Source organism: Vicugna pacos, chromosome 1 (genome assembly GCF_048564905.1).
Source record: "Vicugna pacos chromosome 1, VicPac4, whole genome shotgun sequence".
In the NCBI taxonomy this organism is placed as follows: Eukaryota; Metazoa; Chordata; class Mammalia; order Artiodactyla; family Camelidae; genus Vicugna; species Vicugna pacos.
In genome coordinates this window covers 122684478-122708545 of record NC_132987.1, presented here as the reverse complement: position 1 = coordinate 122708545, position 24068 = coordinate 122684478, and the positions used below count along the sequence as shown (strand labels likewise).

Here is a 24068-nt window from a genome sequence, read left to right as displayed (position 1 = left end):
GTCCTCTAGGCGTCTCGGGCAGGGACAAAGCAGCATGAAGAGTCACTCTCCACCCCAGATCTGACACAGCGGGCGGTCACCTGGATGTGCACAGCCTGGTGACTCCAAGGCGCAGTGGCTAAAGCGGTGTAAGAGAGTGCTCCTGCCCCGGTGTACATGGCACGGGGAGTGAGGAGGCAAACGAGCTGGAGATGCCGGCCGGACCCCCGGCCACACCGCACTGCCTTTGCCGGACGTGCCCACATGGCATTGATTCACGCTATTACTTGGCGGGTTGTGCACTCAGAGTTCATCTCTTCCACCTGACCCTGTATTTCTCGAGGGACGACGGGGACTGGGGAGCACCTCCCCTGGGCCATGCACCCAGTACACTGCCACCAAGGGCTGGCTGACTTGTGTCACTGCTTGCTTTTGGGTTAAAATTCCGTCATTGGGCAACTGGTTCAAACCCTTCTCAAAGCCTCAGTTCTGGGGAGAAGACGCGTAAAGAGGCGTTTGCAAGCCTTTCCCCAGCGTCTGCTCATCAGCGTGAGTGGAGGCAGTCTCCACTCACCATGCTGTCAGAGACCCTGAGGAGGGAGGCCAGGAAGTCTACAGGAGCTGCGGGTTGCCACAAAGTCACCAGGAAAGGCCACAGTCACCTTAGAAGTCCCTGGAACTCCCCAGAGGGGACTGCTGGACACATAGGGAGGGCCCACAACCCAAACACAGCACCTGGGCCTGAGCTGAGAAACACTAGTTGGCGGCCCCCTGGGCTCAGAACTCAGCCTGCTGGTCACTCCTGGGAGGGGCCCAAGGCCTGGGGCCACCTCTGTGTACCTCTAGTGGGAGGGGAGCTGACCCCACAGGGAGGCTGAGCAGACCCCTCCTCCAACAGAGAGGCTCAGCAAACATCCATGCTCACACACCCTCCCACAATGAGGCTCAGCAAACAGCACAGAGACCCCCTTTCCTGACCCAGGACCTAGTGTAGAGGGCACCAGCGACTTCAACCTACAGCACACTCTCCCCACTGTGACCAGCACAACTGTCCCAGCATTCAGCCTGATCTGGACATCACCAGCAGCAGAGGGGGTAAAGGAGAAGAAATAAGGAAAGCACTGTTCTGTGGTTTATTGAGGGAAAAAAATGAAGAGAGCTCCTCTCCCCCTTTCCTTCTGAAATGGATGAAAAGCAGAGTCTACCCCTCCAAAAAAAAAAAAAAAAAAAACCCCAAACATTCATGGTGTAGTTTTTATTGCTGTCAAAGGGCTTGGTATTCAAGTGCACAAGCTAATCTGCGTTCAGTGGGAAGGAAGTCGCTGAGATTTGAAAACTAGAAGTGGTCAATCTCCATTTACCTCGAGTCTTCACAGCTCATCACTGCCTCCACACAGAATTTACACATTAGGTATTAATTTCAAGGGGAGGGAATTTATCCCAGAGGCAAGAACTATTAATTAAACGGTAAAAAGATCTAATTTTGCATTTTCCAGGTAATGTACCTGCACAGTAGTACTCTTCAACTGTTTCCTTTAAGATTTGCAGGGTTAGTGAATTAGCAAATAACATAAACACACAGAGAGACGGATGAGCAGCATACCGTGGGCAGAGAAATGAGACCTAAGGTAGCGCTGACCGCAGCAGGAGCAGCTCTTCCGCAGGGGCTCTGCTGTGCGGGGCGGGGGGGGGGGGTTGGAGGGGCGTGCTTTGTGGCAGAGGGAAGCACGCGTCTAAGAAAAGCACTTCAAAGCCGGTCTGTTTTACCCTTCAACCTCACCAGGACTTGTGTGCACCCACTGTCCCTGGTGAGCAAGTACAGAATCATGGTTCGCGTCCCTGCGACCTCGGTCCCTTCACCAAGGTCACTAACGCAGAATTCAGTAGTGTCGTTACAAAGGATGTGGGCTGTTTCCCTAGACCTCCCCAAAATACGTACTTAGGACCAATGCATAATTATTTTTCCAATTTGGTTTATAATTTTTTCCACGCCTCTTCCCTCCACTTTTTCCCCTAGAAAGTTCACCCTGCCTCTATTCAGAATGCTGGTTACAGTGCATCAGAGATAACACCCGTTATTTTTCGTTCTCTTGCTAAAAAAGATGAGGGGAGTGTGACTTAAAAAGCAAGGTAAAGTTTCAGAGGAAAGTCGGATGCGGGCGGGGGGCGGGGCTACAGCGGAAGGGGGCCGGGCGGGGGCGGGGCCGGAGCGCCCGGGGGCGGGGCTGCCGGCCCCAGCCCTGCCCGCCGGCCCCGGGGGCTTCCGCCCCGCCGGGCGTGCGCCGGAGGCGCCTCCCCCGGGAGGAGCGGCTAGCACCCCGGCGGCAGGCTGCGGGGTGCTGTGCGGAAGGCCGCCAAGCACAGGCGGTCAGCACACTCGGGGGACAGCCCTGCGGCAGGAGCCGCCGCCGGGCACCTGCCTGGGCAGAGGCCGGCCCTCCCCCGGGACACATGCAGCTGCTCGGGGGGGAGGGTGGCGCAGGTGGGAGGGCTCACCACCTCCCGTTTTCGTCGGGGCGCTGACAGCCGTCCGCAGGTCCACTGTCAGAGGATAGCCTCTCAGAGCAGACGAGCTCCGTGCCGTTTCCAACCGCCTTCAGAAGACAGGGCGATGGTGACACTGCCTTCTCAAAAGCGTCAACAGTCCTGCAGGCTGCGGGCCGAGGCTCCCCCGCCCCCGACCCCCGGACACAGCGCCTCCGCGCGGGTGGCCGCCCTGCGCTCGGCGGGGGACCCGAGTCTGACGGTCGCCGGGGACAGACGAGCTGCGCCCGGGGCACCGGGAGGACGCCGCACCTCGCCGAGTTCTCGGGCTCCATCCGCCTTGAAACGGACTGAACGTGTTTCCAGGCGGGCTCAGGTAGGAAGCGGCAAGGAAGCTCTGGAAGCTCAAAGGGGCGAGGCGCGTGTCCGCCGCCGGCTCGCTCGGTGTGCCGCTCGCCCAGAGAACTCTCCCAGGGCCCCGCGCCCACCGCCTGGAGGCCACGGTGCCAGCAGATCGGGACGAGCAGGTGCTCTGAGGCCCGGCGGCCCGGGAGGAGCCTTGAAGATAGTGTGCTGGGGGTGCAGGGGGAGAGGCGGGGAAACTCCCAAGATAACTGGTAAAAACCCAAACCGGGATCTAAGTGTGGGAAGAGAAAGCGTCCGAAGGCTCCCTCGGCAGGCAGCGCTCTCGGAGGTGACGAGTCGGACGGCTCTCCGGGCGCCACCTCCCCGCAGAGCGACGCCCCGCAGCCCGGCTTCCCCGGGGAAGCGCAGGGGCGAGGCTGGCGTCTCCATCCGCAGGCCTTCCGACTGCTTTACTCTTGGCTCAAGTTTTATTGGTCAGTATTAGTCACCAGTTAATAAGAAAAATAGTTTCTAAGTGTCTTTTTCCCGCTCTGTGTGTGTTGTTCTGTTTTTAATTGAGTTAATTGGATACCACCGTCAGGTTATGTGTGTTCAATCACAGCCATTAATTATTCCTTTTTCTTAAACTCTTGGTTTCCATAGCTGGAGCCCTTCTCTATTTCAGTCACTCCTATTAGTCGGCGGACTCCAAAGGAAGCTTTAAAATAGGAAAAAGGCGAGGTTAGACGGATTGCTTTGCTGTCAAGCTGGGAAAATCAAGCGGGGTGGCCTGCACCTTTGGCCTCAGACTCTCCCCCTCCCCCCGGGGCTGTGGGCCCCTCCCCCTCTTCCGTCTTCCCTGACGCGGCCGGCTGTGCACCCTGTCCGGGGCATAAGAGGCCCCTGCTCCTCCAGCCAGCAGGAGGTAGGGTGTGGGCTCCTGGAGGGGTGCAGTTCTCAGCCAGGTGCCCAGAGAGGCCATGTGCCCATCCGCCTTGCGAGAATAAAAACGTCCTGGGAGACTTCAGACCGTCACGCCAGCCCCCGCCCCCGCCCCTAAGTGCCCAAGTGCAACCTGAGTGGCCCAGGGCCCTCCCCACCCGGCTCTCAAAGCACTAGCCTCGCTGCTGCATGGATGCCTGGTGGGCGGATGGCCGGCCAGCCTTCTGGAGAGATGGCCCTAGAATCTGGCTGTGGTCTGAGCAGTCGGAGCCACATTCGGAGGCCAGCAAGGCTCAGGTGGGAGCCCAGCTGCCAGGGCACTGCGGCGGTACAGGACGACTCCCAACCTCAAGCCATGCCTGCGTTCCCGTCCATTACCTGCCCCGACAAACCCCAGGAACGTCAGGATCAGGAGCGGAGATCCACTGGCGAAGACCCCCAAGACAAAACTGAAGAGAGGAGACAGGAGAACCGTGGCCCAGGAGAGGAAGTTCAGGAGCGTCCATGGCCGCCGAGCAGGTTTGAACTGCTCCCCGGGGAACACACCCTTCTGGTTGTACATCTCCTGCAGCGCATCCTGGAAGAGGCAACCGGGAAAGTGGCTTCACATACTGCTGTCATAACACGACAGTGAAAAATGACTCTCCCCATAAACAGACTAGACGGACCACGCCTGCTGCAGGTGGGAGATGAAGTTGGAGTGACCATTGTGGGGAACCACGGCGGCTTGTACCAAAAGCTTGAAAAATTCCTTTCGACCTGGCAAGTTTCCTACAAAAACGATCACCCAGTGCCAGGCACACAACACACACCTCTGACCCCCAGGACTGCGCTGTCAGCCGGCCCCTTCTCTCCCCACTACATTTTAAGGCAAGGGCGGCGGCCACCCCTTGCTGGGACTTCAGCGGTCTGGCATCACCCCTGCCAGCTGCGTCACCCACGGAAAGCTACTTAACCTCCCCTTCCTCTGTGTCCTGGTGGCTAACGATGGAAGGAGGGAGGAGCAGGTGAGGACAGCAGAGCATCAACAGAGACACGGCGACGTGTGCTCCACACTGGGCAGCAGCCGGCTGAAAAACCAGAACACCCAGCATAACAGGTTTCTCTGCAGCCGTGCCAAGAAGCATGTTAGCGAGAATGGAGATACACTCGTGATGTTTTAAGTTTTCTGAAAGGAGTTAAGTCCCACGTAATCCCGTGTAAATAACAAGTACGTGTGACTATGTACTGGTACAGGATCAAGGCTGGAAAGGTGTGCACCCGCTTGACCTGAGCTGCTCCGGGCAGTGGGATGTCACCTGTCTTCTTCTTTATTTTCTGCGTTTAATTTTCTACAGTTGTGGGGGTTTTTTTACCTAAAAATGGGGCAAACACCCAGGGCAAACACCTGGCCTCGCAGCTTCTTCCAGCCTGCAGAGAGGCAGCTGCTCCTTTCGACCCAGGGGGCACAGGGTGGGCAACTTTCTGTGGCCTTTACACTGGAGCAGACTCCTGGGGGTGACCGCAGTGCTCCCTGCCCCACCTGGAAGGCCCCCCCCCGCGCGGGGCAAGAACATCTTCAAGCCCAGTCGGCGTCTCCGCTCTGAGCGCCTGACGCTACGCCCGCGGGCCAGGCCTCCCTCTCCGCCCAGAGCTCCTGTTGGGCGGAAAACCGTGGCCCCCGGTACAGGGGGCACAGGGCCTCCCGGTGGGCTCACAGTCCATGGCTGTTCAGGTGAGGTGGGCCCAGGGGGACACTGACAAACCAGAAGGCAGGCCCTTGCCCTGCAGGAGAGCACATCGTGGCCGCAGATTTAGACCAGGTTTGTAACAGGGTGTCTCTGGACCATCTGTGCACCACCCACGCGCACACACATGGTCCACCCAGGGCCCGTCCTCCCTGGCAGGGTGCCCTGTGGGGTGAGCCCTCAGACAGTGGTGTGACCTCCGTCTGTCCTGACTTGTCAGCAATTCCATACACAACTGAAAGGGCTCCTCTCCTCACACCCGTCCCACCAGCAGACGGCCCCCAGATGGTGGTCCCCCTTCCTGCAGGCCTGCTCTGCTTCCACTGGTTCCTCCAGGAGCCCTGAGCACCCCCCCAACCCCAGCTTTGTCATTCTGGGAGGCACACGGCAGGGTCCAGGGCTAGCCAGGATCTGCCCATCATCTCCAGCCGGCTACTCAACTCCTCGGCTGGAGTCCCCTCGCCTGTGCTCTGCTGGCAGGCAGAGGTGCAGCTAAGCAAGGTGACCATCACTGGCTCTCCGGAGGACAGGCCTGCCACACATGTGCTGCTGCTGTGACCAAAGGCATAAAGTGCCACGCCTCTCAGAAGTGTGTGCATTACAGCAGGACCAAAGAGCTGAGTTTGTCACTTCAGGGTCTGTATCTCCCTGGCAGGGGGCAGTGGGACCAAAAGTGTTCCAGACCCTGCCGTCTCTCCTCAAGACAGGGAGAAAAAGCAACTCGTGCTCAGCTGGGGGATGAAGCACAGCTTAGAAAAGTTCTGCAAGGGCAGACGGGCTTCCGCCGCCAGTCACAGGGCTAGTGTCTCACAGAAACACTCCCACACTTGCATAGCTAGTTCATAAATGTTCACAGATGGGAAGACACTTAACTAAAACGGGGTGTCATCACATGGTGGAGCTCGGCATCTGAAAGGAATGGATTAAATCTGTCTATGTCCATGTTGACAGACAGAAAAAACAACGGTCACTAGAAACAGAAAAAGATGGGAGACCATGACACGCAGTATGGTGTCCTTAATGCACATTAAAATATAAGTTTTACAAAAAGCAGTATTATATGTTTCAATATTAAAGGAGAACATAGAAAAATACCCGTATAAATCAGTTACATCAAAACTTGTATCAGATTGTTTTAGAAAGCCCCCCTTACAGACTGGAGATGAGGCCTGTGGTTTCCCCTCTAGAATCGTCATGCTTGTGGTTGGGGGCAGATCTCCATCCCCAGGAAGGGTTTACACCTGCACTACCTGTGCATGGGCACTTCTACAGTAATATACGGTACTGCTCCCGTGCCGGGCACCTCTACTACAATATACGGTACTGCTCCGGCCTCCTGTGATCTTCTGAGAGTAGTGTCCTACCATCCACCCACTGCAAATCTGCTGTTTTTACACTTAACATTCTCAAGATTCAGTTAGACTGATAATACACAGTTCATTCACTGTAACTGAATCACCGCAGATGGACACGAATACACAATGGCCTCGGTCCTAATCACACACCTTTAGCTTATTTCTCATTTCCTGCTAAACGCTGTTGCGTGCACGTCACTCCGTGGAAGAGTTTCAAACTTAAAACTTGACCCAGATCCAGAGACGCGCTCTCCGCTGCAGCCTCCTGCGTGCGCGGTCCCCCTGCCCATCCATCTACCTGATGCGCACACACTGCGTTTCTTTTCTGTTTAGGTTTCTTTATCTTCTGGAGAGGCTCTGAATGTTCTTGGAAATCACACATTTTATCCAAGTTTCCAAATGTATGCGCATGAAGTTACTCGTTTTGCTCCTCTGTTCTTTTCACTCCCTGCTCTTCAGTGGTGCCATCTTTTCTATCCCCATTGATACCGTCACTCTTTTTAAATTGGTCAGTCTTGCCCAAGGCTTTCTATTTTATTAATATTTTTATAGAAAAGCTTTGGTGCCACAGATTCACTCTTTTGTGGCGTTGCTTCCTGCTTAAATAATTTATGCTCTTTATTTTCTTTGTTCTTTCCCTGGGTTTACTCTATTTGGGGTGTGTGTGTACAATGCGTGTGTGGGTGTGTGTGTACATACGTGTGCACACGCCCGTTCTTTCTGTCCATCCTGTTCCACACTTGTGCTTCCTGAACCTGATGAAACCACGTTCAGAGTTCCGGAAGCTGCATGTTACCGCCGACCACTCTCCTGAGCTTCTCCTCTGGACCTCCCCCTGGACACACTGTTTCCCGTCCGTGTCCTCACCTCCCTTTCGTGTTCCCACTTCCTCTGCGCTGCTGCTGGGCAGCGCCCTCAGCGCCTCCCGGTTCGCCGCCTCCCCCTCTGGCCGTGGCTTCACAGCCACTAGGCTTCCTATGCCTGTGCATTTTACTGGGTTTTTCTCAGATCTGTCTCTTTCTTAGAAAGGTCTTGTTCCTTTGTTCTCAATTCCTTCTCTTTTGCTTAATCATTTCAAACACAGTGATTCTGGTTGCTGCCTGGGAGCCCCACAGCGCAAGCTTAGTTTTCTGTATGTGTGTCTGTCGCACCTGCCCGTGGCGGGTCTTGCTGTGAGCATGTCTCTGGCAGACGCTCGCCTGAGGGAGTCGGAGCAGCTTAGGCTTGGGGTCGTGTTCGTCCAGCTTCACACGTGCTTCTCTCGGGGATACTAGGGCGATCACGTGGAACCACTTTTATGCTGCTGTTTTGGCTTTGTTCTTCCTAACCCGTGCTGTTAGTATAAATTCAAACCCTGCACCTGTCTGCGGATAGCACCATGGTTATGAGTTACCAGGGAGACTTTTCAAGACCAAGAGGGGAAAGGCCAGCTTCTGAGTCACTTCCTGTGCTGGCAGGTACATTTTCCAGTTTCACTTCTCTGAGGGCGAAGCTCCCTGAGGATCCCAGCTTCACTGGGGTCTTCAGTTCTAGCTTCTGGCCTTGAGTGCAGGCAGACCTTCGTCTTCTGTTTCCACGTGGGCACTGAAACTCGACTTCAGGCTGTGGGGACCAGCGAACTCCACGAGCTTCCACCCACCGCCTTCCCTCCCGGCCTTCAGCCCCCCTCTTTGATCCCTAGAGAGCTCCCCTACAATCTTGGAGCTTGTTGATGCATTTGAAACGCTGTGTGTTACATACTGGCGGGATTTTCTGACTACCTAAGCCTCCCTTAATGCTGAAAATGAATACCTAGTGTCTGTATGTTTGTGTCCATAACATAAACTGGAAGTAAGAGTCAGAGGTGAAGCGTCCTTGGGGGAGTGGGGAAGGGTGAGGTCATCACAGGAAGCCTGTCATGTCATCTAGATTGTAATCAGCCATATGTATACACACGTACAGTGTGTTACAGAGCTGTGATTTCCTTTACATGAGAAAAAGGAAACGAATGTAATGAAGTGTTACCGGCCACGGGCATACAAGAGTTAGGATACCCTTAAGACTTTTCTCTGGTTTGTCAATTTCTCAGAAGCTAAGAAAAACGAAGGAAGAAAGAGAAGGATCAGAAAGAAGGATCTGAGGACGGCGCGGCGCTCCTGTCCCCAGAGCCAGGCTGTGTGACGCCCGCCTGCCCTGTGGGCCGCCCCTTCGACATCTCTTCATGAGACCCTGGGGTGCCGGGAGGGGGGCTAAGGCCTTTACCTTCTCCTGGTACAATTTATGAAGCCACTGAGCCGCTTCCTTTTCATCCAGTGGAATCTCTTCCAGAGGAAATCTCCTGTTTTATTAAGAAAAGTGAAAGCAAAGTGAATCACCAGATGACATCAGACTGGAAAGGGGAGAAACAAATCACTGTGCATCAGTGCTGGTTGTCTATCGTGCCTTTTCTATTCAAATCTGACTCTCAATTTCTGAAAACACACAAATGTCAAAGCAGCCTCTCCCTGGGCATCCGCTGGTGCTCCGAGGGGGCTGGGAGGCGCTCTGTGTTCACGGGACCGCGGGAGTACCGCACAAGGGACACCCGGGAGCAGGTAGCTGAGCGGGCCCCGCCCCCAGCTCCACTGCGAAGGCTCATCGTTTTTTGGCAAGAGTTCTGGTCTCTCTTAATAGTTCATTCCTTGGAAGTAACCTTGACTGGGTGTGTCTCATGATTACGAGTTTCACAAATGAAATCTACAGCTTCAAATATGAAGAGCAAGATAGATTTAGAAACTTTAATCTCAATTAACAAATGACTGACTTCAATTAGGAAACGGATTTACATTTAACCTCAACACCAGCTGGCCTGCCAGCCCCACAAGGAGCAGTGTCTACCTGGTGAGACACGGCAGGGCAGGGGCCACGTGCCACGGCCACTGTAGTACCTCAGCATCGCCGGGAGGGGCTGCCGAGTGCACACGTGAGCTAGAATACTTAACCCAGGGCCTGGCTGCCCATCGGGGAAGGACCACAGTGAGAGAAGAGACAGGAGAAATTTCCACGGTCAGAGGTAAATCTCCTTGTTTCAAGGTGTCGTCATCTTTTTCTCTCTGAGAACTGAGAACGTCAGGTTTTGTGTGTTTTACCTGTTGGTCTTTACCATATTCTAAATGAAAACTTGAGAAATTTTACAAGCATGCATGTGATCAGACATCCGAGCAATGCTGGTGCCACACATCACGCAGCCTCTGGGAAACTACTGTATGCGCAAAGGAGTGAGGAAGACATATAACCTCCTAGTAAACAAAATGGGTTAACTTTGTGGACCATCAGTAGCAGGTATGGAGCTGACACAGAGGCGGGGCTGCACGATTTGTACACACACAGGGAACGCCCTGCCTTTCTGGCAGTGGAAAGGTGCTGGGGGGCTCCAGGAGTCCCCAGACCACAGATACCACTTCAGGAAGGGAAGGCATCCCCCAGGGCTCTGCCAAGGGGGCCGGGAGGTGCTTTGTGCTCATGGGACAGTGGGAGCACCACACAAGGGATGCCCAGGAGCAGTCAGAAGGGGTTTGTCTACAGAGAGAGACGACCACCAAAGTGTCAAACTCACATGACTGTGCTCCCCTGATTTCATATGTGTGACATATATGCCATATATAGGTTCTGCTGTACATCTATTACATGCAGGATAAAGTATATAAAATAACTTTAAATGATGATAATAAATACAATATTTATTAAATACTTCATGAGGCAGAGAAGCTTGGAAAGTCAGAGCATGGCAGTGACATGGCCCACCTCCGGGAATGACTCTGATCCCTGACCCTGAGCTTGTGTTTTAGACAGGGATCTACTCTCCAAGTGAAGCCTCAAATGCATTTCAGAATGAGCCCAACCAGTGGCCCAGGACAGCTCCCCTCTGACCCTGAGATCCCTGCCCCTCTGGGCCGAAGTCACCAGTGCCAGCAAAAAGTCACTCCGGAAGCAGTGCAGCTTCTGGAAGTTTCCGTAGGAGGGAGAGCCTGCACTGCCCCCTCGGGGAGATATCTGGGTTTCTACATGGGCTGAAAGGCCAGCACCCTGTGTCCACCTTAGGGAGCCCCCTGGGGCCTCCAAGGAGGTGGGAGGAAGGGGTGCAAGGGCCCCTCCCTTCCCATCCAACTACAAACTAGGGAGAAGGGCAACCATGTGGTCGTTTCCCTCCCTCTGCTCCCAGAGTGTGCCTGGAGCACAGCCTGCCTGCCTGAGGCCTGGGGGGGGGATCCAGGGAAGGTACCCCCTCCACGCCCCACGGTGTTCAGGTTCCAGGGCAGGCCTTGGGACAGGCCCGTGAGCCGCAGCCACCTTCCCCCAAGCCCCACGGTTCTGCAGCTGCAGCAGCGAAGCCTTGAAGAAACTCCGTTCTCTCTGATCCCGCTGCCTGCCTCCACCTATCTCTACCCTCCTGCTCTGCATACAGTAGACACTCAATAAATGCTCACTGCACAGGTTAACCAGAACAGTTTCTGATAACCTGGGGACATTTTAAGGGCTACGTGGGGCCCCGCTTCCGACTGAGGTTTGCTTCTGGAGATTTCTCCGGTGTCCCTGCGGCCAGCCAGCCCCAGCAGCCCTGCATTAACCAACCGGATGTCCCCGAGGCAGGGCTGACTGAGCAGTGCGGCTGAGGCTGGCTGGGGTGGACACAGGCTCAGCCCAAGGTCGCCAGGAGCTGGAGGCCAGGTGCGTGGCCGAGGTCAGGGCGGCCGTACACCATGAAGGGGGGCCACGTGGGTGTTCCACTTGGGCTGGGACAGCTTGTCCTTCTCCTGCCTGTGGAAGTCCTACACACCGCGCAAATCTTAGCTCAGACGCTTCTTCCGAAAAGCCCCTGCTCCCTTCAAGGGGAGGGGTCACTCTTCCCTCAGAGCTTCTGAAGCATCCTGCATGCACCTCGCACCCCACTCCTTGGCTTCCTACTGTCCTCCCTGGTGCGGTCCTGGCTGGAGGGTGGAACTCCGCACCACCCCCACGTGGGAGCAGAGGAGGTGAGAGGGGCGGTGCGCCGCGAGCCCCGCCCCGCCAGGCCCCGCCCCCGCGGCAGCAGGCTGAGCTCACCTCACACACATGTCCGCCTCGTACTTCTTCCCGTACAGGATCCCCAGCAAAGACGGGTTCTTGTTTCCTCGGAAATTCAGCGTGACGTCGTAGACAGCCGCGACTGCAGGGAGGGGCGCAGAGGGTGAGCGCTGCCAGCGGACATCCTGCAGCCCGGCCCACCGCGGTTTGCGCCTGGACCGCTGGCTTCTGCGGGTTCCCATCCCTTCCTGGCGCATCCAGCGGACTCACATCACCGGACTTACCGGCACGTTTGAGCTTCAGGTTACTGTCTGGCTGCTTCCTACCCGTCCTGCTCTTTGTCCCCTTCTTTTCTCTTGCCTCCTTTTGGCTTAATTTGCTATATATGTATCCCCCCTTTAAGGTTTTAGTTACACACTTTTTAATTTAATTATCACTTCAGTTATTGTCCGTTAACTAGTATTTTATCAGCTCAAAAATGACTCAAGAATCCTACAGCACGTAGGTCCGCTTACTCGATTCTCCCTGTAGGGCTAGCGGCCTCCCGCACTTTACGCGGAATTCACTTATTTGCGTTCTGGCAAATCACTGGCTTCGCGTCTCGCTCTGCTCGGAGCGCAGGGGCGGCGCGGCCCCGGCGGGGCGCTCACCTGTCCCGCGGAGGCACTGGACCGCGGTGGTGAAGCCCTTGGTCCGAGGCAGCAGGTGGTACTTGAGGGCGGGCAGCCCTTTGGAGGCGGCCACCTCCATGCTGACGCGGTGCTTCTTCTCCGTGAAGCGCGTGCCCTCGCAGTACAGGAGAAACTGGGCCGGACCCGGGACGCGGGTCAGCGCGGGCGCCGAGGCCGGGCGCCGCCCCCGCAGGCCCCGTGGCGCCCGCGCGCGACCCCGGCGCGCGGCAGCCTAGTGGGGAGGACCCCCGCCCGCGTCCCGCGCGTGAGCCGCGCGGCGCAGGCAGAGAGGCTGCGCTGTTTCGGCCGCGGCCACGCTCCCGCGCGGAGAGCTTTTCCCCGTTTCCCAAGGAGTGAAAAGACGCCTCTCCCAGAGAAGGCGCAGCGTGTCCCCCGACAGCAGCGTTCGGAGGGCTCCCGGAAACCGTCTTCTACCCACCAGCCCAACGCGAGTCACAGACGCCGGGAACGTAAGAGCCGGTTCTCAAGGAACTGCCGTCGGGGGCCAGTAAGAGGGGTTCGGCGAGAACTCATGCCCAAACCGACGGACGCGAACTTCGGGACGGCCGTCCATCAGCCTCCATCCGCTCGGCCCGGGCCGGCCCCGCCCCGCCCCGAGGGGCAGCTCTCAAGTGCAGGGCCAGCCTCCGAGGAACCCAAGCACACGGGGGGGGGGGGGGCACCCCGGGCGGCAGCTCCCTCACCTGACTCCACTCGAGAGCCTGCCTGCAGAGAGGCTCCCAGCCCGGGCGCTCAGCCCCGCAGGCTCTGCTCCGGGCGGCCGGCTGTGCAGCGGGGGTGCCCTGAGCACAGCGGGTCCCACGGGGCCGGCGGGAAGCAGGCGGTCCGCGAGGCCCGAGGGGCGGCGCACAGCCCCCCTGGTGCTCAGAGGGCCTCCTCGGTTCACAGCTAACAACTCGGGCTGCCTTCCTGGCACCGCGGGGCTCCCCTCACGCTGCCTCACTCACCCACATGTATTCGGGGTAGTCAGCCAGACGCTTCAGTCCTTCGATGACGGTGTCCCGGTCTTCCTCCCACTTCCGTTTGCAGAATACGATCTCCAGGAAGTACCAGGTCCAGCCGATGAGGGGCACGTAAAGCAGCTCCCTTTTAGCCAGGACTTTGGAACTCTGGGGGGGAGGCAGCTGGTGCATCAGGGCCACCGGGTCCCAGAGGGCAGCACTGCCTCAGGCCACCCCCAAGACTGGCTGTCATCGGGAGCCCCTGACTCTGAGTGTGGGGACCAGCACGGCCCAGACGAGGAAACCATGGAAAGACCTGGCCGGCACAGGCCGATGCTGGCAGGCGGGCGGGCGGGAAGCCCAGGGCACAGACTGCACACTGGACTCCTGGGGCTGCTCTGACCACCAGGCCCAAGGGTCCCTGGGGATGATGCCAGGGGTCATATCCCACGAGCTTCCAAGCAGAGGCCCCCTCGGCCTGTCTTATCTGAGGCAGCTGAGCTGACCAGGGAGGAAGGAGCTATGAGAGGAAGCGCAGCGACACCTGATCGCTCGAGCCAGCCCCCCGGGGAGCTGGGGGCAGTCTGCAGCCCCAGGCACCTGCGGGCAGCCATTCACTCGGACTCCTAGCTTGGAGGGACTGGGGCGAGACCCAGAGGCAAGGGAAACCCAGAGCCACGCCCGCACCTCCCAGGGCCCCGGGCCCCCGCGCTGCTCACCCCCAGCACACCGAATCGCTCGCACATGGTCCACCCGCAGAGGAAGTCGATTTCGAAGTTGTGATTGAGGATAATGACCGCGTGCTCCTTCCCAAAGCGGGCCACCGTGGCCTGGTCGGTGAACAGGGTGCATGCGGTGCACGACCACCACTCCAGTAGCATGACCAGCTCTGTGGACACACAGGGAGGGATGTCAGCGAGGTGTGGGTGGCCACCCTCCGGGCCCTCCCTTCCCGCTCCTGATGTGGGCGGGGCTCCTACAGCCTTCATCCAGACTGGGATTTTCTGCTAGAAAGGAGTTTTGATGGCTTATATTTAATAAATTAAGGTTTCTAAAATTATAATTACCCTCTCTAAGCAGAAGTCAGGGGAGAAGTCAAATGAAAAGGAGGAGAGATGGAGGAGGAAACACATTTTACGTGGACTTTTCTTTAATCAATGTATCTAAAGGACATGATTTAAAATATTTTTTCTTAAAAATCAGATATTCCATAAAATAGTGCAGTGAGCAAAGCATTCACTTAATAGAACATACCATTATCATCATCATCATATTATTATTATTACTATCAACAACCACTTCTGAGTACCGACGGGACACCAGGAGCTCTGCTCTGTACGTTGCACCTGGCACCTCATCTAACTCTCAAGCATCTCGGGGTGGTGCTACTGTTGTTCCCAAAACCCGGAGGAAAGGTAACTTGTCCGTGAGTGCCAGAGCTCCGACTTAAGCCCAACATGCCAACTCCGAGGCTCTGTGGAAGGTTTCAGAGGAAGCTTCAAAACGCAGAAGTAACTGAGCAAACTAGGGCCTGGTCCAGCCATAAAGGGACCTTAAACTTACATATGTCAAGCACAGTCATTCTCATCCACATTACTCTTTACAGAAAGTTTAGGTGGATTTCTTCATCTTCCTGTCGGGCTCCGATTCTCCCGTGCGCCGTGGACTGATGGGAAACCACACGCTGCATCCACGGAATAGGGGAGAGGCGGCTGTGGGCACACAGCCAGCCCGCGGCCGTGGCCAGCACCACGCCCACCACGGCCGGGCACCCTGGAAGGGTGGTCTTAGATCAGGAAGGACGGCTCCCAGGCTCAGGAAGGTGGCCAGATGGCCTGTCCTTTGTGAGCTGGACACCAACCCCTCCGCTTTCGGAGGGGACCAGCCCTGGAAGACAGAGGCCGGGGAACGCTGACAGGCAGGCAGCCCGGTGTTTAGAGAGGCTCCAAGCCTGACTGCCTGGGCCCGTCTCCCCAGTTACAGGAAGGGGCCAACAGTGGCTTCCTCACAGGGCTGCCGGGAGCGCGGAGTGGGGACCAGAACATGAAGTTAACACCTGAGAACCAGGGGGCCAGGGCTGGTTCCCCTCCCCAAGAGCGTCCCCACCAGCCCAAGTGGAAGTGTGGGGACACACAGCTCTGCCCCACAGGCTGGGGTCCCAGCTTCCTCTTCACCACAAGGCGTGGCTGGGCGAAGGCCGTCTCTCGGACACCCCTACACTCCTGGGACCAATGGCCAATCGGAGGAGGGGCCCTAAGGGGGCTGGTGAGGAGGAATGAAGTGCAGACAGACAGACAGAGAGACGCAGGCGGTTGTTCTCAGCATCCTGGAGGAGGCGCCAGCAGAGGCCCACCTGCGGAAGGCGGCCTTTCCAGGCAGTGCTCTGCCGCCAGCTGCCAGCGCCCGCGGGGCAGCGGCTCAGCCTTTCTAGACGCACTGGCCTCCCTGTGGACGGATGTGCTGCCGCGGACGAAGCTGTTCTGCTCACAGCCAGTCTGGGGACTATTTCAAATTAGGAGTTTTGCCGGTTGGCTCCTGGGTCCAGCACTAATTTTTTTGTGACTTCTTTCATTCAGACACAGGCTTGCCCTTGCACACGTGTGAGCAAGCCATTCTCTGCACACTTCAACCAATGATTTTTGGAAAAAACTCAAAATCTGCCTGTTGGTAGTAAACTTCTGGGCAGCGCTGCCCACAGATTCTACACACTGACGCGGTCTTGACAGTACAGCTGAGAGGCGACATCTGCTTCCCAGGTGAGAAGGGCAGAACCTTGGCTGGGTCAGCAGGGAGCCAGGGCCCAAACGGGAGGTCTGGCTCCACGTCTGTGCCCTTAACACGGCACGGAGGCTCCTCAGCCCGAGGATGACAGGGTCACACCAGAAATGGGCTCAGGTGGGCAGCGGAAAGTGCCAGGCATCACAGAATGAGGAAGGTGTGGCCGCAGACTTGAGCATAAAGCAGTGGCCCAGGGCCACCTAGACAGAGCTGTGACTCCCGCGCTCACCATGAGCCACGCAGTTGGGGAAGGGCTTCCACCAGCTCAACTCGGGCTCACATGTTTGAGAAATAAGCACGTGAGAACCTCCCCAAATCCGCTACCTCCCGGGGGCGACTCCCACAGCGCGGGGGTGTTCCTCCCAGACAGACAGGGGATTTTACATAAATCTTAATTTCTACCTCAAGTTTTCTTATTTTATGCTTTCCCCCCCTACTTTCTTGTCTTAAAAAAATGAACTTGTCTTTGCTTTTTTTTAATATACTCTTTTTAAAGTATGGTCGGTTTATAATGTGTCAATTTCTGGTGTGTAGCTTTAAAAATCCACCTTTTCTAATCGTTTGGAAGTTCTGTTGGACTTCTCTGTCCAGTTAACAAAGTCTGGTGGTGAGATCCCCGCTCTGTTCCCAACAGACACGAGAGCGACAGTCTAACTGTGACCGTGCCGTTCCGGGTACACAGGCTGCGGGTGTCAGCCCTGTGCACTTGCAGCCTCGCAAACTGGGCATCATTTCTGCTGGTAAGACTGTTTAGACTCACCTGCTAACCAGTGTCTCTGGTGCCGGACCCTGTAACTCAGACCCGACTTTGAGGATGGCTTCTGTTCTCGCTGAAGAACACGCTTTACGGAAACTTCAGGTGAAGGCGGGCGGCAGTGATCAGCTCCCTTTCTGTTTCCTTCGGACTGTTCCTCTGTCTCCTCGGGAAGCTCCCTCTACTGGACGTAGAGTTCTGGGCTGGGCTGCCGCGGCCCAGGGCCCCGGGCTCTGGCCACGTCCGCAGGGGCTCCGTCCGCCTTCAGAGGTGTTCCAGCTTTCCCTTCTGGGGGTTTGTAAGATCTTCTTTTTGCCTCTGATGGTCTGTGATTTCTCTATGATGGGCAGCAGGGTGGATTTCTGTTTTTCCAGCCTGCCTGGTGCCCATGCGTCTCCCAGAGCAACAGGATCATGTGCTTCATCCACCCAGGGAAGTTCTCAGCCACCATCTCCTCCAGTGAGAAGAACTTCTCCTTACTCTCCCTGCTGGGCCAGGGGTCCAAGACAGCTTCACAGACCTGCATTCTCGCCTTACACCTTTAACTCAGATTTTGTACTTTTCATCTGGTCACTCACTCTGCGGCAGTCTGATGACTTCTTCACATTTATGTCTGGTTTACCTACTCTCTCGTTAGCTGCATCTAATCTGTTGTAAAATCCAATCACTAGGTTTTTTACTTCAAAAAACATTATAATCACAGTTTTTATTCACAGAAGTTCTATTTGGCTGTTTTTCAAATCTGGTCACCTGGGCTGTCTTTTGTCTGTCTGTTGCTGTATGTTTGTTGTTCTCTGGGCTCACATATGATTTGCCTTCATCTGTGTGGTTCCTCAGGCCTGAATTACAGACACTTCCCCCCAGGGCATACTTCTGTTGGCCTCTGCTGACCCACGGGCACTGCTAGCTTCTCACGTCAGCCACCTCTCAGGCTTCTGTTTTGTTTTTGTTTTTAATTGAAGTACAGTTGATTTACAGTGATCTGTTAGTTTCAGGTGTATAGCACATACATACATACATTTCTTTTCCAGATTCCTTTCCATTATAATTTATTACAAGATATTGAATATAGTTCCCTATGCTGTACAGTAGGACCCTGCTGTTTATTTTCCATATAGTAGCTTGTATCTGTGAATCCTAAACTCCTAATTTATCCTCCTTTTCCCCTCTGATAACCATAAGTTTGTTTTCTATGTCTGAGAGTCTGTTTCTGTTTTGTAAATAAGTTTGTCTGTGTCATTTTTAAGATTCCACATGTAAGTGATGTCATATGGTGTTTTTCTTTCTCTTTGTGACTTACCTCACTTCGTGTGATGATCTCTAGGTCCATCCATGTTGCTGCAAATGGCATGATTTCATTCTTTTTTATGGCTAAGTATTATTCCATTGTATAAATACACCACATCTTCTTTATCCACTCATCTGTCAACAGACATTTGCGCTGCTTCCATGTCCTGGCTGTATGTGTCTTTTTCAATTATAGTTTTTCCCCGACATATGCCTAGGAGTGGGATTGCTGGATCATATGTAACTATTTTTAGTTTTTCAAGGAATTTCCATGCTGTTTTCCATAATGGCTGCACCAATTTACAGTCTCACCAGCAGTGCGGGAGGGCTCCCTGTTCTCCACATCCCCTCCAGCATTGACCATTTGTGGACTTTTTGATGACAGCCATTCTGACTGGCCTGAGGTGATACCTCATTGTAGTTCTGATTTGTATTTCTCTGACAGTGACATTGAGCATCTTTTCATGTGCTCAGGATTCTGGTTTAGACTCAGCCCCTTTCTTGCAGCTGCCCAGGAATTTGGCTGTCTTGCAGTGTTTTACCTTCGTAAGACTGCTGGAAGTGGAGTCTACAGCTTTCATTAACTAGTATTTGCCCTTCTGCTATGCATTCCTCTCCCCAGTGACACCCATGAATAACTCATCTGTATACTTTATATGGTAGGATTTCTAACTCTCCCTCTTACACACGCAGGAAAAAGGTAGCCCATTATTTAGTACAAAATCACCTGGGAATTGAAACGACTGCCCTTCTAAGGTGAGAAGCCTGGGAGGGGCTGCTGTCCCTTCCCAGGGGGGCCGCATGCACTTGGGCTCAGTCACCCCCACAGCCGCCACAGCTGCCATCTACCTGCTCCCACACTAGGCGGGGTGACGGGGTGACGGGGCGATGGCGTCAGATGCACAGAGTCACTGCTGCCCGTGCGACATCAAACGTGTGTTACTTTCTCTTTATTGTAAAAGAAACGTGCTCTTCTGCTAAGATCTTCTGCTAAACAGCACACCCTGAATAAGCAGTGTCCCACCTTCCTCGGCTCCCCGGAGGCACGTTTTCTGCTCGTCCTGCAGTGTTTTCCTGTGCAGGTGCAGCCACAGCACACACACGTCTTCAAAAAGCAAGGAAACAGTAGCAACTATGCACTTGGTGCTACAGATTCCTTTTTCACTTAAACATGTGTCTTGAGGGTGGTCCTCTCCCAGTAAAGAGAAATCACCCTTGTCGCTCTGGACGGTTGTGCAGGATTCCATCCCACGGACAGAGCGGAGCTGGTCTCCATTCATGGGCATTTAGGCTGCTGCCAAGTTCTGTGCTAATATCAAAATGATAAAGCGAGACTACCTGTGCACATGTGTACTTCTGCAGGTATCTTTCTAGGTTACATTCTTATTTTGTGGAAAAATTGGGTCAAAAAATGAACCGTTTTAACTTGCTGATCACTCCTGACCAAAGCTGCCGACCAAAGATGTGCCTTGTCACCCAGACCCACAGTGTGAGCGTCCACCGTCGTCAGCAGTGGGTGTTGCTTCCAGGCTTTTAAGTCTCCGTCCATCTGACGGGCGAAGACTGATTGTATATGTACAAATACACATACATCACAAGTGCATACAGGTGACACCTGCACACGTCTGCACACGTGTATTTAAGAGACGGGTGAGAGTCTTCTTTCAGAGAAGGATGCTGAAACACTGACACGTGCAGTGACAGGCCACACGAGGGTGGCCTCACAGCGCTCCGGAGCCGGGGAGGCTGGGGCAGAGGGGACACGAGACTGGCCACGCCCTGGCAGCGGTTAGGGCTTGGTAGCCATGAGCTCAGCTTACTGTTGTTTGTTTTCACACATCCCAAGTTCTCAGTGAAACCACGTGAGACTGCCGCCTCTGCGGGTCCAGACGGTCAAGGGATGGGACATCACACGACTCCAACTAACCAAGAGCTCAGGCCAAGCGTCTCCCTGCACATCTACGGCCAGGAGTCAACCTCGGCGTCCCGAGTTCCTGGTCAGGGAGTGAGAGGTGGCCCACTGCCCCCCGTCACCGCAGCAGGAGCGAATATCCAGCCCCGGGGGCCCTGCACACGGGAGCATCAGGCTGGTCTGCGCAGGGGTCAGGGGTCCTCCAGCAGAAAGGGCCCCCCAGCCCCCCGCCCCCCCCGCCACGTGTCCCCGCCGCACTCACGGCTCCAGAGCGAGTAGGCGAGGCGGCAGTTGAGCCGGCGGTACAGCTGCTTGTTCAGGGGCCAGAGGATGAGTGTGCAGAGCTGGACGAAGTTGATGACCAGCCCGCTGACCACAAAGACGAAGCCGATGAGGAGGTGCACGACGAACTGGGTCTTCAGGAAGGCGAGCAGGCCCATGGCCACAGCTCAGTAGCGCGTGCAAGGTCCCTCACTGAGAACGGCCGTCCTGGAAGGAGGAGCAGTGGTCAGGGGGTGCCTGGGACCCCCGGAGGAGGGTCTGCAGGCGGAGGAGAAACCCACGGTCCTCACGCCAGAGCCAGACCTGTGGGGCCTGTGAGCCAGCAGCTCACCCGCAGTGTCCTCTGCATCTGTCCCGTCTATAGTGACACACGGTAGACGGGTGAGCGGACACACACTGTTCACACGGGTGTCATGTGCACACGCACACACACACGCCACACCACACACACACACACACACACCAGACACACACACACACACTCCCATGCATACAAGAAAGGAAGAAAGGAAAGACTAGCAGAAATGTACACAAATATTAATAGTGATTGTCTCCAGGTAAAGGCATTATGGGTAATTTTTCTTTTCTTTTTTCGCATCTTATTTAAAAGATCAAACCAGCACACCAAATCTCTATAAAAACACTTCAACAACAACAACAAAAAAACACTTCAACGAATGTCTTTTAACTCCCGAGCCGTTGTGCACTTTCTTAGCTGAAAAACTTTCATTTTGGCCTCTGACGCAGAAGCGGGCACCCCAGGACTTAGCCAGCCTCTCCTTTCTCCTCAACACCGGTTTCCTGGCTTCAAAGGCAAAGCCAGAAGCTGGCCTTGCCTGGCGGTTCCTGCCCTGTGCGCTGCCCTGAACTCCTTGTGTGGACAGAAGCAGGCGGGCAGTGGGGGTCATGCCCTGGCAACATGGAGCCGGCCTGGTGACATCCCAGTGGCCGCCCGCCACCAGCCCCGCCCTGGGTCCTTGGGAGAGGTGACCACACGCTTTCCTTGGTGCTGCAGGGGGAGCGGGCTCTGGAGGCTTCCAGGTGCGCCACACCGAGCACACGGTGGCACGAGGGACCTGGCTGCCCCCCACCCGAGGTGCCCGTGCCCGGAGATGCCCAACTGTGCCAGCAACAAGGCCAGTGACTCCCGGGGCTGAGTCGTAGGCAGGACGCCCCCTGCCTGCCCCAGGCCCCAGCGGCCGTGGAAGGAGGATGTCCTGGAGGACGTGGGAGGGGCTGAGACCCGGCCTGGGCCTGGGAGCCTCCGGGAGGCGGCCCTTCGGACAGGATGCACGTGAGGTGTCTCTGCCACTACACGGTGGGTCGCAAGAGCGTAAACGCAGAAAGCGAACCATTGCTCTGGCGAGTCAGCTGACTGGGCGCCCACCCGGGATGCAGAGGGGAGACAGCACCGCAGGGGCTGCTCCCGAGCCCCCCAGGCCCCGGCACCCTGTCACCACCCCTCTTCGACGGGCGAGCAAGGGAAGCCCAGAGGCTAAGTGGCTTGTTCAGGGCCACACAGCACAGAGTGGGAGGGCTGGACTCCAATTCCGGCGAGGAGACCCGAGTCCACGCTCCCTTGCGGGCCCTCCGTGGGCGGGAACCCTCTGTAAACAGAGCGTCACACACATCAGCCAGGTCCGGCCGAGGCCCGCTTCCTTCTGGGACTAGAGACAATGGCTTTGACCAGACCTGACAATGCCGCCCGGCCTCTGGCCCCCGACCTGCACCTGGCAGGCTCTCTGAACCCCCTCCCACCATTCCACGTCAGGCACAGGGCTTCACCACGTAGGCCACAATTACCAGGGTCCCCAGAAAGCCAGCTCAAGGATTGGCCCATCAGCTGTGATGCTGTTAGAAGCAGATTCCATCATTAGGGCACCAGGCACAAGACTGACAGAGAGCCAGCTTCATCGAGGCCAGATCCACACGCGCACAGAGGGACGACCGCTGCCCCAGCTAGACAAAGCAGCTCCACCGGCCCTGCCCAGTCCGCGCCCCCGCCCCCCGCCCCCCGCAGCACCTCTCGGCTTTCTGACGGCGGATCCGTCTTCCTTTCCTAGAGGGGCACAGAAGCAGGGGCACATGGGGTCTGTCCCAGGGGCCCAGCACGGAGCCAAGGCCCAGCCACACAGCGCGCTCTCCCGTGACACGGGCGTGGGGTCCAGCGGGGCTGTGTGAGCCCTGGCAAGGGCTCCTGGCCTGGTGTGGGCTGGCCGGGGCCCAGAAGCTCAGTTCTGACCGCCAGTCTTCTTCATGACCCAGTCAGGTTCACTACCTGCTGGTCCAGGAGCAAGCGGGAGCCAAGCCTGACAGGACTCCTTCACGGGTGGCCTCGGCCCTCGGCGGCGTATCTCTGCTGGAGCAAATGCTCCCACGTTACCTGGGGCCATAATGGCCTGCTGTCTGCTCCAGGGGGTGACAGGCAGGTGGAGATGGAAGATGAACCATCTGGGCAGGCCCTGCCGCTGTCTGCCGACCCCCCCTCAACCGACTGCCGACCTCCCCCCAACCGACCCCTGCTCCGGGCATGAGCCTGACGGGGGCTCCTGGCTGCGGCCGCCCTCCCTGCTGTGGACCACCTGCCGGGGTTGTCAGTCCACCCTCCATGCCCAGAGGTGGGTCTGACTTCAGTGCTCCCTGGGGCAGACTCCATCCCAAGGAACGCCAGCGGCTGCAGTCCAGGGCCCCTCCCACCTGCCCTCCCCTACAGAGCACCCAGAGTCCATCATCTGCTTGGACATGGCTGTCACTTGGCCCCCTACCTCTGGTGCAGTGGGGTCTGCCTACCGTGATAACACGTCAGTCACACGCGCTAACTGGGAGGCCCTTCACCAATGGCAGGCCAACCAGCCCCCCTGCAGAGGGCGGTGGTAGGAAGACGCCCCGCTCCCCCCACTCTCCCCGGCTCCCTCAAGGCCCGCAGACCCGCAGGTGGGAAAGCACTGGCTCAGAGCCCTCAAGAGCACCCCTTCAAAAAATTATATTTAAATTATGTATCACCAGACAATTTTAAGTTGATTTCTATACTTTTAAACCCAAGTTTAAATATACAAGGGGTATAAATTCTGGCATTTCAGGAAGTTTTACTTTTTAAATATACAGATCTTCCTTGACTTACAATGGGACGACATCTGGATAAACTCATTACAAGTTGAAGATACTGTTAAGTTGAATTGCATTTAACATGAGTCCCGGAGAGGATGGGAGGCCTGGGAGCCCCAGCTGGGACCCTCCTCCCAGCTCTGGTTCTGACACTGCCCCTCCAGGGGCTTCTGCTGCGAACTCTGAGCCCATGGATCCTGTCACCACGTTGCCGGGGGCTCAGGGCCGGGGGTGAGGGAAGAGCTGGGACCCAAGCCCCGTGGGATCACTGAGCATCACCCCATGCCGGGCGTGGCTCTGTCCTGGCCGCTCCCAGCCTTAACTCGGGCGCTTCTTGTTAGGGGTGAACTGTGCTCCCTCAAAAGGGTATGTTGGGGTCCAGTACCTCGGAGTGAGGCCTCCACAATGGGGTCAAGTTCAGCGAGGCCATCAGGGCGGCTCTGCTCCAACCTGCCCAGCCTCC

The 24068-nt window shown here is 56.2% G+C and overlaps 1 protein-coding gene across 2 annotated transcripts in view; it reads right to left on the bottom strand.

Moving 5' to 3' along the window:
• Positions 1-1219: 1219 nt before the first annotated feature.
• AGPAT3 (1-acylglycerol-3-phosphate O-acyltransferase 3) overlaps positions 1220-24068 on the bottom strand; it is a 77767-nt gene continuing 54918 nt past the window's right edge. For both annotated transcript variants that reach the window (XM_072970011.1, XM_072970016.1), the window contains exons 2-9: positions 20481-20707; positions 14207-14376; positions 13494-13655; positions 12505-12658; positions 11894-11996; positions 9074-9149; positions 4129-4327; positions 1220-3526 (exon numbers count right to left, since the gene is read on the bottom strand). In XM_072970011.1, the coding sequence (XP_072826112.1) occupies positions 3438-3526; positions 4129-4327; positions 9074-9149; positions 11894-11996; positions 12505-12658; positions 13494-13655; positions 14207-14376; positions 20481-20658 (1131 nt within the window). In that variant the 5' untranslated portion in view covers positions 20659-20707 and the 3' untranslated portion in view covers positions 1220-3437. The remainder of the gene's footprint in view (positions 3527-4128; positions 4328-9073; positions 9150-11893; positions 11997-12504; positions 12659-13493; positions 13656-14206; positions 14377-20480; positions 20708-24068) is intronic.